General features: G+C 43.3%; 1 protein-coding gene across 2 annotated transcripts in view; it reads left to right on the top strand.

Moving 5' to 3' along the window:
- CRAT (carnitine O-acetyltransferase) overlaps nt 1-13,711 on the top strand; it is an 84,714-nt gene that overhangs the window by 18,209 nt on the left and 52,794 nt on the right. Inside the window, exon 2 of one of the 2 annotated variants that reach the window (XM_068248479.1) lies at nt 10,692-10,815. The exons of the other annotated variant lie outside the window; for it this stretch is intronic. Coding sequence (XP_068104580.1) covers nt 10,789-10,815 — 27 coding nt within the window. The 5' untranslated portion in view covers nt 10,692-10,788. The remainder of the gene's footprint in view (nt 1-10,691; nt 10,816-13,711) is intronic. 2 annotated transcript variants of the gene reach the window in all.

The following is a 13,711-nucleotide window of genomic DNA, read 5'->3' as shown; positions in this document are numbered from 1 at the left end:
CGGCACAGGGGGCGCTTTCAGGAAGCGGACCCAGCGGAACTGCACGGAGGGCGCGGACGGCGTCCTCCGTGCATTTAAGCATCTTGCAGGTACTTGACTTTTTTAACGATTTTGGCCTCGTAAGTCCTTTAAGTTGTTTGCAAAAGAGCCTGTCAACAGCTTGTCGAAATCAGTCTGGTTTGCTGAAAAGTAAATGGGGAATCAAACAGCTGCAAAACAGTTAGATAAGGCTTAAGTACAGGCAAGTTCAAAGGGTCATTACTTCTCTTTTTCTTTCCTCTTAAAGAGACCCAGAGACAAACTAACAGTTCTATACATACCTGGGGCTTCTTCCAGCCCCATCAGCCTGGATCGCACCCACGCCGCTGTCCTCCGCTGCCTCTGTCCGCTGGTACCGGATCCCGTAATTTCAGCCAGTTGACGCAAGCGCAGTGCGCTCCCTCTGTACTGTGCAGGCGCATGCGTAAAGAGCCGGAGGGAGCCCCTGTGCATGCGGAAGACTGGTCACGTCCGGCGGAAGTGACGGGACCCGGTACCGGCGATAGAGGCAGCAGAGGATGGCGGCGTGGGAGCGATCTAGGCTTATGGGGCTGGAGGAAGCCCCAGGTATGTATAAAATCTTTTCGTATTGTTTTTTGTTAGCTTTGTCTCTGGTTCCCCCTCTGGTACCCCCTGGACCCATCAGAAGTAACCCTTTGTGTGAGAACCCCTCTAACTGTCAGGAATCACTTGGGAGTGTAAACGTTCCTGAAATCAATCCCTGCTGCAGAAGAACGAGCGTTTAGCTTCAGATTCCTCACATTCCTTGTATGCTGACCCCATTATTCTTCATTTGGTTGTACTTACAATGAAACCGAAGCCACTTGCTTGTACAGTTAAGTCTGAAAAGCATTCCATGTATTGCATGATGATTAATGAGAAGTAATAGTAGCAGTTGCGTCCTGCCAAGTTCTCTTGCAATAAATAGTAACAGTATAGAGCTATTAATAGCGTTGGGCTGGATTTACCCATCTACATAACTACAGTATCTGGTCTTACTGAACCACTAAAGTCTGGCTGTCATAACAAGTGTTAACTAAAGCCAACCTGATGTACATACGATTGTTTATCTCATCAGTTTATTTTCACAAGTCTTAAATAGGACATTCCTAGAAACCTACTATCTTATTTTGTATCTTAAAGGACACCAGAAGTGAAAGGGATATGGAGGCTGACGTATTTATTATTTTCTTTTAACTATCTGAAGACCACCTAACGCCAATGGGCTTGACGAAGGCGGCAGCCCCAGGACCGCTTTACGCCAATTAGTGTCAAGTCCTGGGGATTTGCAGGAGATCACACGCGCCAAAGCACGTGTGATCTCCTGCAAATCAACAGGGGTATGTGGGGGACGGGCTGGAGTTGTACTTTGTACTGGTTGAACTCGATGGACGTATGTCTTTTTTCAACCAAAATAACTATGTAACATCTCCGCATGAATGACCGAGCTCCGCCATCAGCCTCCCAGCAGAGATTGCCACTAGGAGACTGTTATGCTGGGCATACACGGCTCGATTTTGCCGCTCAATTCTTCCGCTCGATCGATTCCCCGCTCTATTCTGCAGGCGATTCTCTTCCGCTCATTTTTCTTATTTTTTTTTTCCCATTGTCCTCAATGCAGAATCGTCGAAACGATCGGGAGATCGGAAATTATCTATCAAACCATCCAAATGACTCAGAATTGAGCTATGTATTCCCAGCATTAGATGGCGAAACCACCGTCTTATATAGCCGTACAGCGCTGTACTCTGTCATATGGCTGTCCCCCTGTGAGACATGACAGTGATTGGCTGTCATAGGCTGAAGGCTGGTGGGGGGAGGGAGGGAGAGAGGGAGAAAAAAAAGAAAAAGAAAATTATTTACTAAAAAAAAAAAACATTGGGGGAGCGATCAGACCCCACCAACAGAGTGCTCTGTTGGTGGGGAGAAAAGGGGGGGGGGGGATTACTTGTGTGCTGAGTTGTGCAGCCTTGCAGCGAGGCCTTAAAGTATATTTTACCATATACAGGATCTTCTAAAAAAATTAGCATATTGTGATAAAGTTCATTATTTTCTGTAATGTACTGATAAACATTAGACTTTTATATATTTTAGATTCATTACACCACAACTGAAGTAGTTCAAGCCTTTTATTGTTTTAATATTGATGATTTTGGCATACAGCTCATGAAAACCCAAAATTCCTATCTCAAAAAATTAGCATATTTCTTCCGACCAATAAAAGAAAAGTGTTTTTAAAACAAAAAAAGTCAACCTTTAAATAATTATGTTCAGTTATGCACTCAATACTTAGTCGGGAATCTTTTTGCAGAGATGACTGGTTCAATGCGGCGTGGCATGGAGGCAATCAGCCTGTGGCACTGCTCAGGTGTTATGGAGGCCCAGGATTCTTCGATAGCGGCCTTAAGCTCATCCAGAGTGTTAGGTCTTGTGTCTCTCAACTTTCTCTTTACAATATCCCACAGTTTCTCTATGGGGTTCAGGTCAGGAGAGTTGGCAGGCCAACTGAGCACAGTAATGCCATGGTCAGTAAACCATTTACCAGTGGTTTTGGCACTGTGAGCAGGTGCCAGGTCATGCTGAAAAATGAAATCTTCATCTCCATAAAGCGTTTCAGCAGATGGAAGCATGAACCCACTTTTGAACCAGAAACAGCGGCAGAAGCGCCTGACCTGGGCTACAGAGAAGCAGCACTGGACTGTTGTTCAGTGGTCCAAAGTACTTTTTTTGGATGAAAGCAACTTTTACATGTCATTCGGAAATCAAGGTGCCAGAGACTGGAGGAAGACTGAGGAGAGGAAAATGCCAAAATGCCTGAAGTCCAGTGTCAAGTACCCACAGTCAGTGATGGTCTGGGGTGCCATGTTAGCTGCTGGTGTTGGTCCACTGTTTATTATCAAGGGCAGGGTCAATGCAGCTAGCTATCTGGAGATTTTGGAGCACTTCATGCTTCCATCTGCTGAAAAGCTTTATGGAGATGAAGATTTCATTTTTCAGCACAACCTGGCACCTGCACACAGTGCCAAAACCACTGGTAAATGGTTTACTGACCATGGCATTACTGTGCTCAGTTGGCCTGCCAACTCTCCTGACCTGAACCCCATAGAGAATCTGTGGGATATTGTGAAGAGAAAGTTGAGAGACGCAAGACCCAACACTCTGGATGAGCTTAAAGAGACTCTGTAACAATATTTTCAGCCTTATTTCTTCTATCCTATAAGTTCCTATAGCTGTTCTAATGTGCTATGGATTACTGCAGCCTTTCCTACTTGCACAGTGGCTGTGTTATCTCTGTTATATGATCTAATCTTCTCTCTTCTGTCAGCTTTGTCAGCTAAGGCTGGAATGTGTGGAATGTGCTGTGCTGCTTGTCATTGGCAGAAGCTATACACACACCCTCCACACTCTGTGTGAGTCACAGTCTGAGCCTATCACAAGCTGGTTAGTTTGTTTGTAAACACTGCCTAAAATCCTCAATTACAAGCCAGGATTGCAGCAGGGAGAGGCAGAAACAGCACAGAGGGGCCCAGGAGAACATAAGGAATAGAATGGTATGCTTTTTATTGTAAGAATTTTACAGTACAGATTCTCTTTAAGGTCGCTATTGAAGCATCCTGGGCCTTCATAACACCTGAGCAGTGCCACAGGCTGATTGCCTCCATGCCACGCCTCATTGAAGCAGTCATTTCTGCAAAAGGATTCCCGACTGTAATGATCGCTGCTGCAGCAGCTATTACTGGAAGTATTAGTGCTGCAGCTCAGGCAGTTCTGATCTATTTCCATGCAAGTTGCATAGCTTTGTCTGTCTTTCCCTGCTGTCAGCTTGTGACTGATTATCATTCACCTGTGTGGGAATCTGCATGTCTGCTCCCATTGGATGACCTCAGTATAAAGATCTGCTTCCTGCAGGGTTTCCTTGGGTTTTCATAGCTTCAGCTTAAGCCTGCCTTGCTGTCGCTTTAGCCCCCGATCGTGTTTCTTGTTAAAGATACTTTGCTGGTCTTTGCATCATATATTGGTTCATTGCCAATATATATGCATACCAGCACGTTTATTATTTTCCTTGTATTTGTGTTACGTTGATATATCAGTGTTGCTGATATATACGTACACGAACTGTTTATTTCCTGTGTTCAGTTAGTCAGTTTTCCAGCACGTTTTGGTAGTTTGCGCGTACCGTGAGCACCCGTGCTGAGCTAGTTATCCTGTTCCTGGTACCGTTTGTGGATTGCATTCATCTCTGCGAAGAGATAACGAATCCTTCTGAATCCTGTTCTGTCACTGTTTGTGGATTGCGTTCATCTCTGCGAAGAGATAACGAATCCTTCTGAATCCTGTCCTGTTACCGTTTGTGGATTGCGTTCATCTCTGCGAAGAGATAGCGAATCCTTCTGAGCCCTGTTCCCTGTTTTGCTCCAGTGTTAGTCAGCGTTCCTGCTTATGTCATATATCGGTTCATTGCCGATATATACATATGTTAGTCAGACGTTACAAATAGTTTCATTGATAGCTGTAATTGTAATACGCTAGGAAAACATACTTATTGTATATTTATCTGTGTTACGTTTATCTATCTTAATCCTGCTATTTTCTGACTATCCTGTCCTGTCTTTGTGAGGCACGCCATCGCCGCATCGCATTGGCTGCCTCATTCCAGTCTGTCTGGTTTTGGACGCTTGCTGTCGCTAAGTAGCCGCTAGCTAGCAAGCGTTCATTCTGTCTACCTGTCCTGATCTCCTCAGTTCTGGTTTGTGCGCTCAGCGCTACTTTGCGCTGAGACGTTATAACGAAAGCATTGTTTGTGGCTGTCAGATCTGCACCGGCTCTGTGCGCCACAATCTCCTATTGGAGTCAGTCCTCCCCTCCACTATACTAGGGATAGCCTGTTTCCTGGTGCTAGTGTGTGTACCTCCTCCACGCCAGCTCATGCGTTGCATGCTGACTGTGGAGAATACACCACCAAGCGTTACATTATGAAAACCCCATTACCAATCCCCATTGTGGGGGGGATTCCCAGAAAGTATGACACTGTTAATTATGGTTCCTGTTCCTTTAAGAAATTTGAAGAACTTAGCTCTGAAACAGAAAATGAGTTTTTCTCTGAATGTGCCAGGTTCCTGACCAATCCTGATCTCCAAGCGACTCCTGTTTCAACCTGGGCACTCCAACTAAGTTATATTTTGTTTAAAGGGGAATTATTCCAGTGGGCATTTGATGTTCTCAATCATTCCGATTTGAAAGATAGACCGCTGGAATTTCTAGCGTTTGTGATCCATAACTGGTTGCGCATAGATCCATTGCCTTTTCCTCTTAATGAACTCCTGGCAGCAGGCCAATCAGCTGCTCCTTCAATTGCTTGCAAGAATGAGCAGCAAGCAGAAAGTGTTACTGATAATTTTCCTGCAGCTTTGAATAAATCACCAAAAACCGCAAGGTCAAAGGCAAAACGCAAACGTTCTAAGAAACGTGTCCAATCTGCAGAATCATTATCCTTAGCGACTGAGACCTATAATGAGATTCTGCCATTAACAGATAATGAAATGCAATTGTCTTTCAGGGGAGTTAAATGGACTTATGAAACTACTAATGAACTTTCCTCCCTGGCTAGGGAAAATAAAGATTTTTGTTTAAAAGAATTATCTGAGTATGATTATGATGAGATATTACAGAGTATTGAACAAATCAACTTATTTGTGAACCAAGGGAAGTTTGCATACACTACAGTTCAACACTTGCTACAGGTATTGGAAATTCTTAAGAATAAGGAATCTGCCAATCACCTGCTAATTAACCCTATACATGTGCCTGCCACAATCATATCTGCAGACTGTGATCAGCCTAAATGTTTCGCTGTTAAGTATGCATGGGATCCTCCATTCGAGAGGGGAGAGATGGAAGCCCTGGTCTGTGAATGGAAGAATGATTCAAGTTCATTTTGTCAATTTTACAGTGCAAAAAGTGAAATGGTATTGAACGCATGCATTAAGTCAGCCTATAACCTAATAGAGGCTGGTGTGTGTAGGTATGACCGTGTGGCTCCCTTGATTGATGTGTGGGAACTGATTTTGGATGATTTTTATGTGACTCCGAATTCGCAAATTTGGCGTTCTGACCCGCCTGCTTCAGCACCTTTGGCTGATTCAGCAGGTGATTCGGAGCTCTTTTTGTGTGAAATTGAAGTTCCTGCAATTCCACCCTGTACCAGGGATAACTCAGTGTTACTTCCCAGTAAAACAGAAGCCACTGATACATTCTTAACCTTGCCCTGCGCAAATTTCTCAGCAGAGAATCCAGAGGTCCTGCTGACTTCCGAGTCCAGTCTAGCCAGTACTCATGACTCTTTGTTTAGTGAAACAGACACCAGAAAAATCTTGCCTGTCTCTGCAAACACTTCTGCAGAAATTACCTGTGTTAATAAAGTTCAACTCCTGTCTGATCCAGCAGATGCCAGTAGGTGCACTGCATCAGTTTCCGAGTCCCAGCAATCCTGTCTAGTAAACTCAGAACCCCAGCATCTGAATTTTCCAATTTTACAAATGAATGGTGATTCAGATGCGCAAACATTGTGTCTTGATCTTCCTGTTTCTACACCTCGCTCTAGTTTCGTGAATAGCTCAGAGCATCTGCTATGTGAACCTGAAATCGCAGAATTATTACCTTGTTCAGAAAATTTTCCAATAAATTTGCCCTGTACCATGAATTGTGCAGTAGATCTCTCCAATGAAACTCAGGTCACAGAATCATTATGCTGTCCAGCAGGTGCTTCCATGGTTTTGCCCTGCAATATGGACTGTTCAGTGATCCTGTCCAGTGAAGCTGTGGTCGCAGAGTCTTATGCTTCACCCAGTACTTTGGATACTTTAAACCCTCTAGCAGAGGAGGCTGAAGCACTGCTTACCTCAGTTGGTGTTGCAGTAATATTCACTTGTCTAGCAGCTGTTTTGGAATTAAAGTCTGCTCTAATAAAACTTGATGAATTTCTGCCCAGCAAAGCAGAAGCCATTGAAATATTGTCCTCGTCAGCAAGTGTGTCAGATACCTTGCCCTGTACACAGTCTGATTTAACCAATGTTGAGTCCCTCTCCAGTGTTGTAACAGCCGAGGAACTCCAGCCCTGTCCTCTGAATGTTTCAGAAGTCTTGCCCTGTAACATGGATAATTCTGATTCTCTGGTCAAAATAATAGAAATCTCAGAATTTCAGTCCGGTCTGATGAGTGTTCCTGAAACCCAGCCCTGTATCCTGAAAGATTCTGGTTCTCTGGCCGCTGTGGCAGAGGTTCCAGAGTTCCCTTCCTGTCCAGGGAATTCCTCAGTTTTGCCTAGTCCAGTGGGGGCTGCTGCAATACTGACTTGTTCTGCAGCGCCTCATGAGCTCCAATCCAGTGTATTAAATGAGTCTCTGTCCAGTCCAGAGGTAGTTGTGGAGTCCCTGTCTGGTTCAGTGCATACATCAGAAGATTTGTCCTGTCTTGTTAGTGCCCCTGAATCTGATTTGTTACTGACTTTGCTGGAATCAGCGACATCTAAGTCTGATCCAGCATTCTCGTGTAAAAGTCCAGTAGTTGCGAAGTTTAGTCATGATGATTTTTTTTTGGCCAGTCCTGGTTTTGGTCCTGTCTTGGCTGACCCTGAGGCTCACAGTTCCTTGACATGCCCAGAGGTTTCTCTTGTGCCGGTGTGCCCAGATGTTCTTTGTGTGCCAGAATGCCCAAGTGTGTCTAAGGTGTTAGCGTGCTCTGATGCTTCCTTAGTGGGAACACGTTCTGATATTGCCAGTCTGCCTGCATGCCCAGAGATGGTTCTGGTCCCTGAAAGCCCTGATATTGATGTTTGTCCTTGTGGCCCTGACTCGGGAATTGCCCTAGGTTCCATAGGGGTTCTTGATAGTTCTCCATGTGAGCCTAAGGGGCATTCTGACCTATGGGGATCTCTTTGGAGCTTCAAGGTGTTCTGGGAGGTCTCTGAGAAAACTTGTCCTGGTGCCTTGGACTGGTTCAACAGTGGGTTTTGTGTTGGTAAAGACAGTACCGGTGGGCATTGCAAAGGCTTTGGCGTTTCTGAACTGTTCCTGGAAGGCGGTGGGTATCGCTCAGGGAGTTTCGGAGGGCTTTCTTCTGGAAATCATGGTTCTGATGGGTGTCACACTGGGGCTTGTAGTACTGATGGGCATGGTTCTGTAGGTTCTGGTTCTGATGGGTCCAGTCTTGTGGGGACTGATTCTGGAATTCGGTCTTGCCGGGCTGTCCCGGTCATCATGAATTATCAGTCAGACTGTTTTGTTGGAAATTTCAGTTTTGAAAAGCGTCTGGAATCCACTTTTAAAGGCGGGGGTACTGTAATGATCGCTGCTGCAGCAGCTATTACTGGAAGTATTAGTGCTGCAGCTCAGGCAGTTCTGATCTATTTCCATGCAAGTTGCATAGCTTTGTCTGTCTTTCCCTGCTGTCAGCTTGTGACTGATTATCATTCACCTGTGTGGGAATCTGCATGTCTGCTCCCATTGGATGACCTCAGTATAAAGATCTGCTTCCTGCAGGGTTTCCTTGGGTTTTCATAGCTTCAGCTTAAGCCTGCCTTGCTGTCGCTTTAGCCCCCGATCGTGTTTCTTGTTAAAGATACTTTGCTGGTCTTTGCATCATATATTGGTTCATTGCCAATATATATGCATACCAGCACGTTTATTATTTTCCTTGTATTTGTGTTACGTTGATATATCAGTGTTGCTGATATATACGTACACGAACTGTTTATTTCCTGTGTTCAGTTAGTCAGTTTTCCAGCACGTTTTGGTAGTTTGCGCGTACCGTGAGCACCCGTGCTGAGCTAGTTATCCTGTTCCTGGTACCGTTTGTGGATTGCGTTCATCTCTGCGAAGAGATAACGAATCCTTCTGAATCCTGTTCTGTCACTGTTTGTGGATTGCGTTCATCTCTGCGAAGAGATAACGAATCCTTCTGAATCCTGTCCTGTTACCGTTTGTGGATTGCGTTCATCTCTGCGAAGAGATAGCGAATCCTTCTGAGCCCTGTTCCCTGTTTTGCTCCAGTGTTAGTCAGCGTTCCTGCTTATGTCATATATCGGTTCATTGCCGATATATACATATGTTAGTCAGACGTTACAAATAGTTTCATTGATAGCTGTAATTGTAATACGCTAGGAAAACATACTTATTGTATATTTATCTGTGTTACGTTTATCTATCTTAATCCTGCTATTTTCTGACTATCCTGTCCTGTCTTTGTGAGGCACGCCATCGCCGCATCGCATTGGCTGCCTCATTCCAGTCTGTCTGGTTTTGGACGCTTGCTGTCGCTAAGTAGCCGCTAGCTAGCAAGCGTTCATTCTGTCTACCTGTCCTGATCTCCTCAGTTCTGGTTTGTGCGCTCAGCGCTACTTTGCGCTGAGACGTTATAACGAAAGCATTGTTTGTGGCTGTCAGATCTGCACCGGCTCTGTGCGCCACAATCTCCTATTGGAGTCAGTCCTCCCCTCCACTATACTAGGGATAGCCTGTTTCCTGGTGCTAGTGTGTGTACCTCCTCCACGCCAGCTCATGCGTTGCATGCTGACTGTGGAGAATACACCACCAAGCTTAACACCGACCAAGTATTGAGTGCATAACTGAACATAATTATTTGAAGGTTGACTTTTTTTGTTTTAGAAACACTTTTCTTTTATTGGTCGGATGAAATATGCTAATTTTTTGAGATAGGAATTTTGAGTTTTCATGAGCTGTATGCCAAAATCATCAATATTAAAACAAAAAAAGGCTTGAACTACTTCAGTTGTAGTGTAATGAATCTAAAATATATGAAAGTCTAATGTTTATCAGCACATTACAGAAAATAATGAACTTTATCACAATATGCTAATTTTTTGAGAAGATCCTGTATATCAGTGGGAACATTAGAGAAAATACCTACCTTGCTCTCTGTTTCATTCTTAACTGTTCAGTTTGCTTCTTATCAGCCCTGATAAATCCCCGACTGAGCATTCAGCTGCAGTGGCCCATTTTGTGAAAAAATGGCCTGGTCTTTAGGGGGGTTTACGCCCATGGTCCTCAAGTGGTTAAACTGTACCAGTTGCCTGGCAGCCCTACTGATCTATGTGGCTGCAGAAGGGTGTAAATGACAACAGAAACAAGCATGCAGCTAATCTTGTCAGATTTGACCATAATGTCAGAAACACCTGACCTGCTGCATGCTTGTTCAGGGTCTATGGATAGCCGGGCAACTGGTATTACTTAAATGGAAATAAATATGGCAGCTTCCATATACTTCTCAGTTCAGTTGTCCTTTAAGTTCAGCAGAGGAGGATAGCCAAACAAATTTCATTATTTAAAAGGAAATAAATATGTTGGGCTCTATATTCCTGTCACTTCAGGTGTGCATTAAGGATTTTATTCAGTGATTATGCTGGTTTTAAACAAGCTGCAACCTACACTGCTTCTAAAATGATCAATTTCCCATTTGCAAAAGCTCAATTTCTACTCCTTATCAACAGTGTGCGGATCATTTTCAGCACTTCAGCACCACGAAGTAGAGAACATTACACATGTTACGTTTTTCTAATTTGGCATGTACTGTAGTAAGTTTTTGTGGTGATGGTAGTTAAGTCTATTTTAATGACTTCTATTTTGTTTTCTTGACAGAGTAGACACAGTTTTGTCTAACACTAAGCATTTTGAGCCTACATGTTAATTAGGCGGTATTGAAGTGGACAGGTTAAGCTTAGAGGCAGGTACAACGATGGATGACAAGCACCAGTCAGAGCAGGTATAGTACAGTTCTGCAATCCTTATCCTTCTGTATTTTGTTCCTTCTTCTGTGGACCAGTCACCTGATCTGTAACGCTTCCATCTATAGATTTACTAACGCACTATAAGATGGCTGATGGTAAGAATTTACTTCCTTGTAGGTGGGAACACACTAGGCATTGCGTGAAAGGTTGCCTTTTGCTGCATATGCGGTTTTTGTGCATTTGAGTGCATTTGCGTTTCGCACATGCATTTTGCATGCGTTTTAATGTGTTTGCGTTTTGCACATATAAATCATGTTTTTGTGCGTTTTGTATGCCTTTTATGCTAATCGCTACAAAGTCAACAGGAAGCAAAAATACCTTATCAAACTTGTTTTTGTTTTTTTTTTGTTTTTTTTAAAGCATACAAAACGCAATACAATGCTATACCTCTGCCTCACCATTGACATACTGTAGATGCGTTTTGGAAAAATATGAAAATATGTATCGAATCCTGCGTTTTCAAAAATGCAAACATATGCGTTTTTTCATGCGGGCCAATTAACTTGCTTTGTGCGCGTTAACGCTAGCGGTTTACCCAACGCTAGCATTTCTGCCTAGTGTTTTCCTACCCTCTAGGTACGGTCAATGAAATGCAAATAATTAGTTTATGCAGAATGATGCAAATGTACACAGCTTGAAAAAATGGACCAGTCTAATAAACTTGAGGTTGGATTTGAGTGGTCCGTTTTTAAAACACAGCTAGACTCAGAGAGATATGGAGGATGCTATATTTATTTCTACTAGGTGCCTGGCATCCTGCTAATATCTTTGGCTGCAGTCATGTCTAAACCACACACCTGAAACAAGCATGTAGCTAATCCAGTCAGACTTAAATTAAAAACATTTGATCTGCATGCTTGTTCAGGGTTGGGTCTATGGTTAAAAGTATTAGAGTCAGAGGATAAGCAGGGCAGCCAGGCAATCTGCATTGTTTAAAAGGGAATAAATATGGCAGCCTCCATATCCCTCTCAGTTCAGGTGTCCTTTAAGCAGCATACATGTGCATAGAAAATGTGCATAATTCTGGATCAACTTACAATTATTTGCATATTGTTGGCCATCCCTACTTACATGTATCATCAGAGTAAAGCTGGCCATTCACTGTACAATTTGTTTTTGCCCAATTGGAAATGTGACTTTGCCCAATTAGATATTCAATTAGACAAAACGTCTACTCAATTGTAACTTGAATCTATTTAAACATTTGCAATCCATTTTACAGTTTATGTTTAGGACTAAAATTACTCTATAGACTGATCCCCAATGTTGGTCTTTAGTCAGTCGTAAAATAATGTTGATCCTAATGTTGAATAGTGTATGGCCAGCAATATCTTGTGACTGTTGTCCTCTCTAAAGTGGGTTAATAAGAAGTGCATAATCAGATGTCACTTCAGCGACCTGCTTGTCACAATAATCAGTAGTTTCAAATCAAGGTTGGTGAAGTAATATGATTTTTACATTTTGGACTTATCTTGGTTGTTTACTTTGCACGTTTTTTTCTGCCGTACTGGTCTAACTGCACTAGAGTTAATTAGTACTTTAAGGCCACTTGCACACTGACGCCGTGCATCACACCATGGTACTGTCCCCCATTGCAGCTTGTCGCAAGGGACGTGCAAGTTTATGGAGACTTGCATAACGCATGCAATGCACGTGACTGAGGTATCCAAATTGCTGCAATGCTGTCGCAAGGTCTGCTGCGCATTACCGTATGAACCGTGCCTACCGCACGGATCATGCAGTAATGCAAGTCAATGGGCGACGCAGTGAGTGTGAAATACGGCGGCATGGCGCGCATGTGTGGACCAATGGGAATCCTAGTGACGTTCTTCCTGCCCAGCAGGGAGTATACCACTGAGCAGGGGGCGGGCCTATGCATATGACCTTGTCGCCGCTCCGTGGCTCAGGGTCATATGAGCCTTCTAGAAAATCTGAAATCGCACTAAAAAAATAGTTAAATCCTCACTTGAGTAAGAACAAGTTTTCCTTCTTAAAACAGAAAGTATTTATGATAATTGGGGTTGGAGTGAGCATTTGATGTCTCCCACGATGCATCACTGCTGAATATGCAAATTATCCTTTGTTGTCACTGTAAGCTAGCCACACCTCCAGAACTGCTGGAATGCAATGATGTGTCAGCTTGTGGCCTGAGTTGAGGGGTGGGGTTAAGAGCTCCAGAATGCCTGTGCCTACAGGCTCCTGAGATGTAAATCCGGCTCTGGAGCAGACACTACACTGTCTGCTCACGCTGCTCACGCTGCCCATGCGAGGTCCAGCTGAAGTTGGAAACCAAGCCTAATGCACACTGCCAGTATCACAAACTCCTTTTTTTGTACTGTTGTTTTGTTATCTTTTTCTTTCGGGTGGAAGGGCTTAATAAAAAAAAAGTGGCGACTTTGAAAATTGCACAATGATGCAAAATGAAAACCAGAGAAACAGGAGCATGACTATGACGTTTCTTTGAAACTTTTCTCTGGAAAATAAGATAAAGCTAAAACTGTTTTTTTTTTTAAAAAATTGGTTACTACCCGAAGTAAAGTTTTTTTTTTTTTGTTTTTTTGTTTTTGTTTTTTTTTGTTTTTTTTTTTAATGTGTTTTGTTGTCCACACCAGCTTCTTCAGGGGACTGGGTTATCATACTTTTAGGAGCAGTGGTTGTGTAAGTGAGGGACAGCCTCACCCTGGCAGCAGGAACAAGATGGTAATAAAGCATATGATATACAACACAGTAGAGCAATATTAAACAATCCGTGGTCATGGAAATATGCCTAAACCAAGCAACAACAAAAGAGTTCCATGACTGACAAAATGCACAAACACATACTACTACCGGTAGTATGAAAAAATGATCAATATTTATTGAAGGACAAAT

Source organism: Hyperolius riggenbachi, chromosome 8 (assembly GCF_040937935.1).
Source record: "Hyperolius riggenbachi isolate aHypRig1 chromosome 8, aHypRig1.pri, whole genome shotgun sequence".
Lineage (NCBI taxonomy): Eukaryota > Metazoa > Chordata > Amphibia > Anura > Hyperoliidae > Hyperolius > Hyperolius riggenbachi.
The sequence above is the reverse complement of the archived record's forward strand: the minus strand, read 5'-3'. Positions and strand labels throughout refer to the sequence as shown.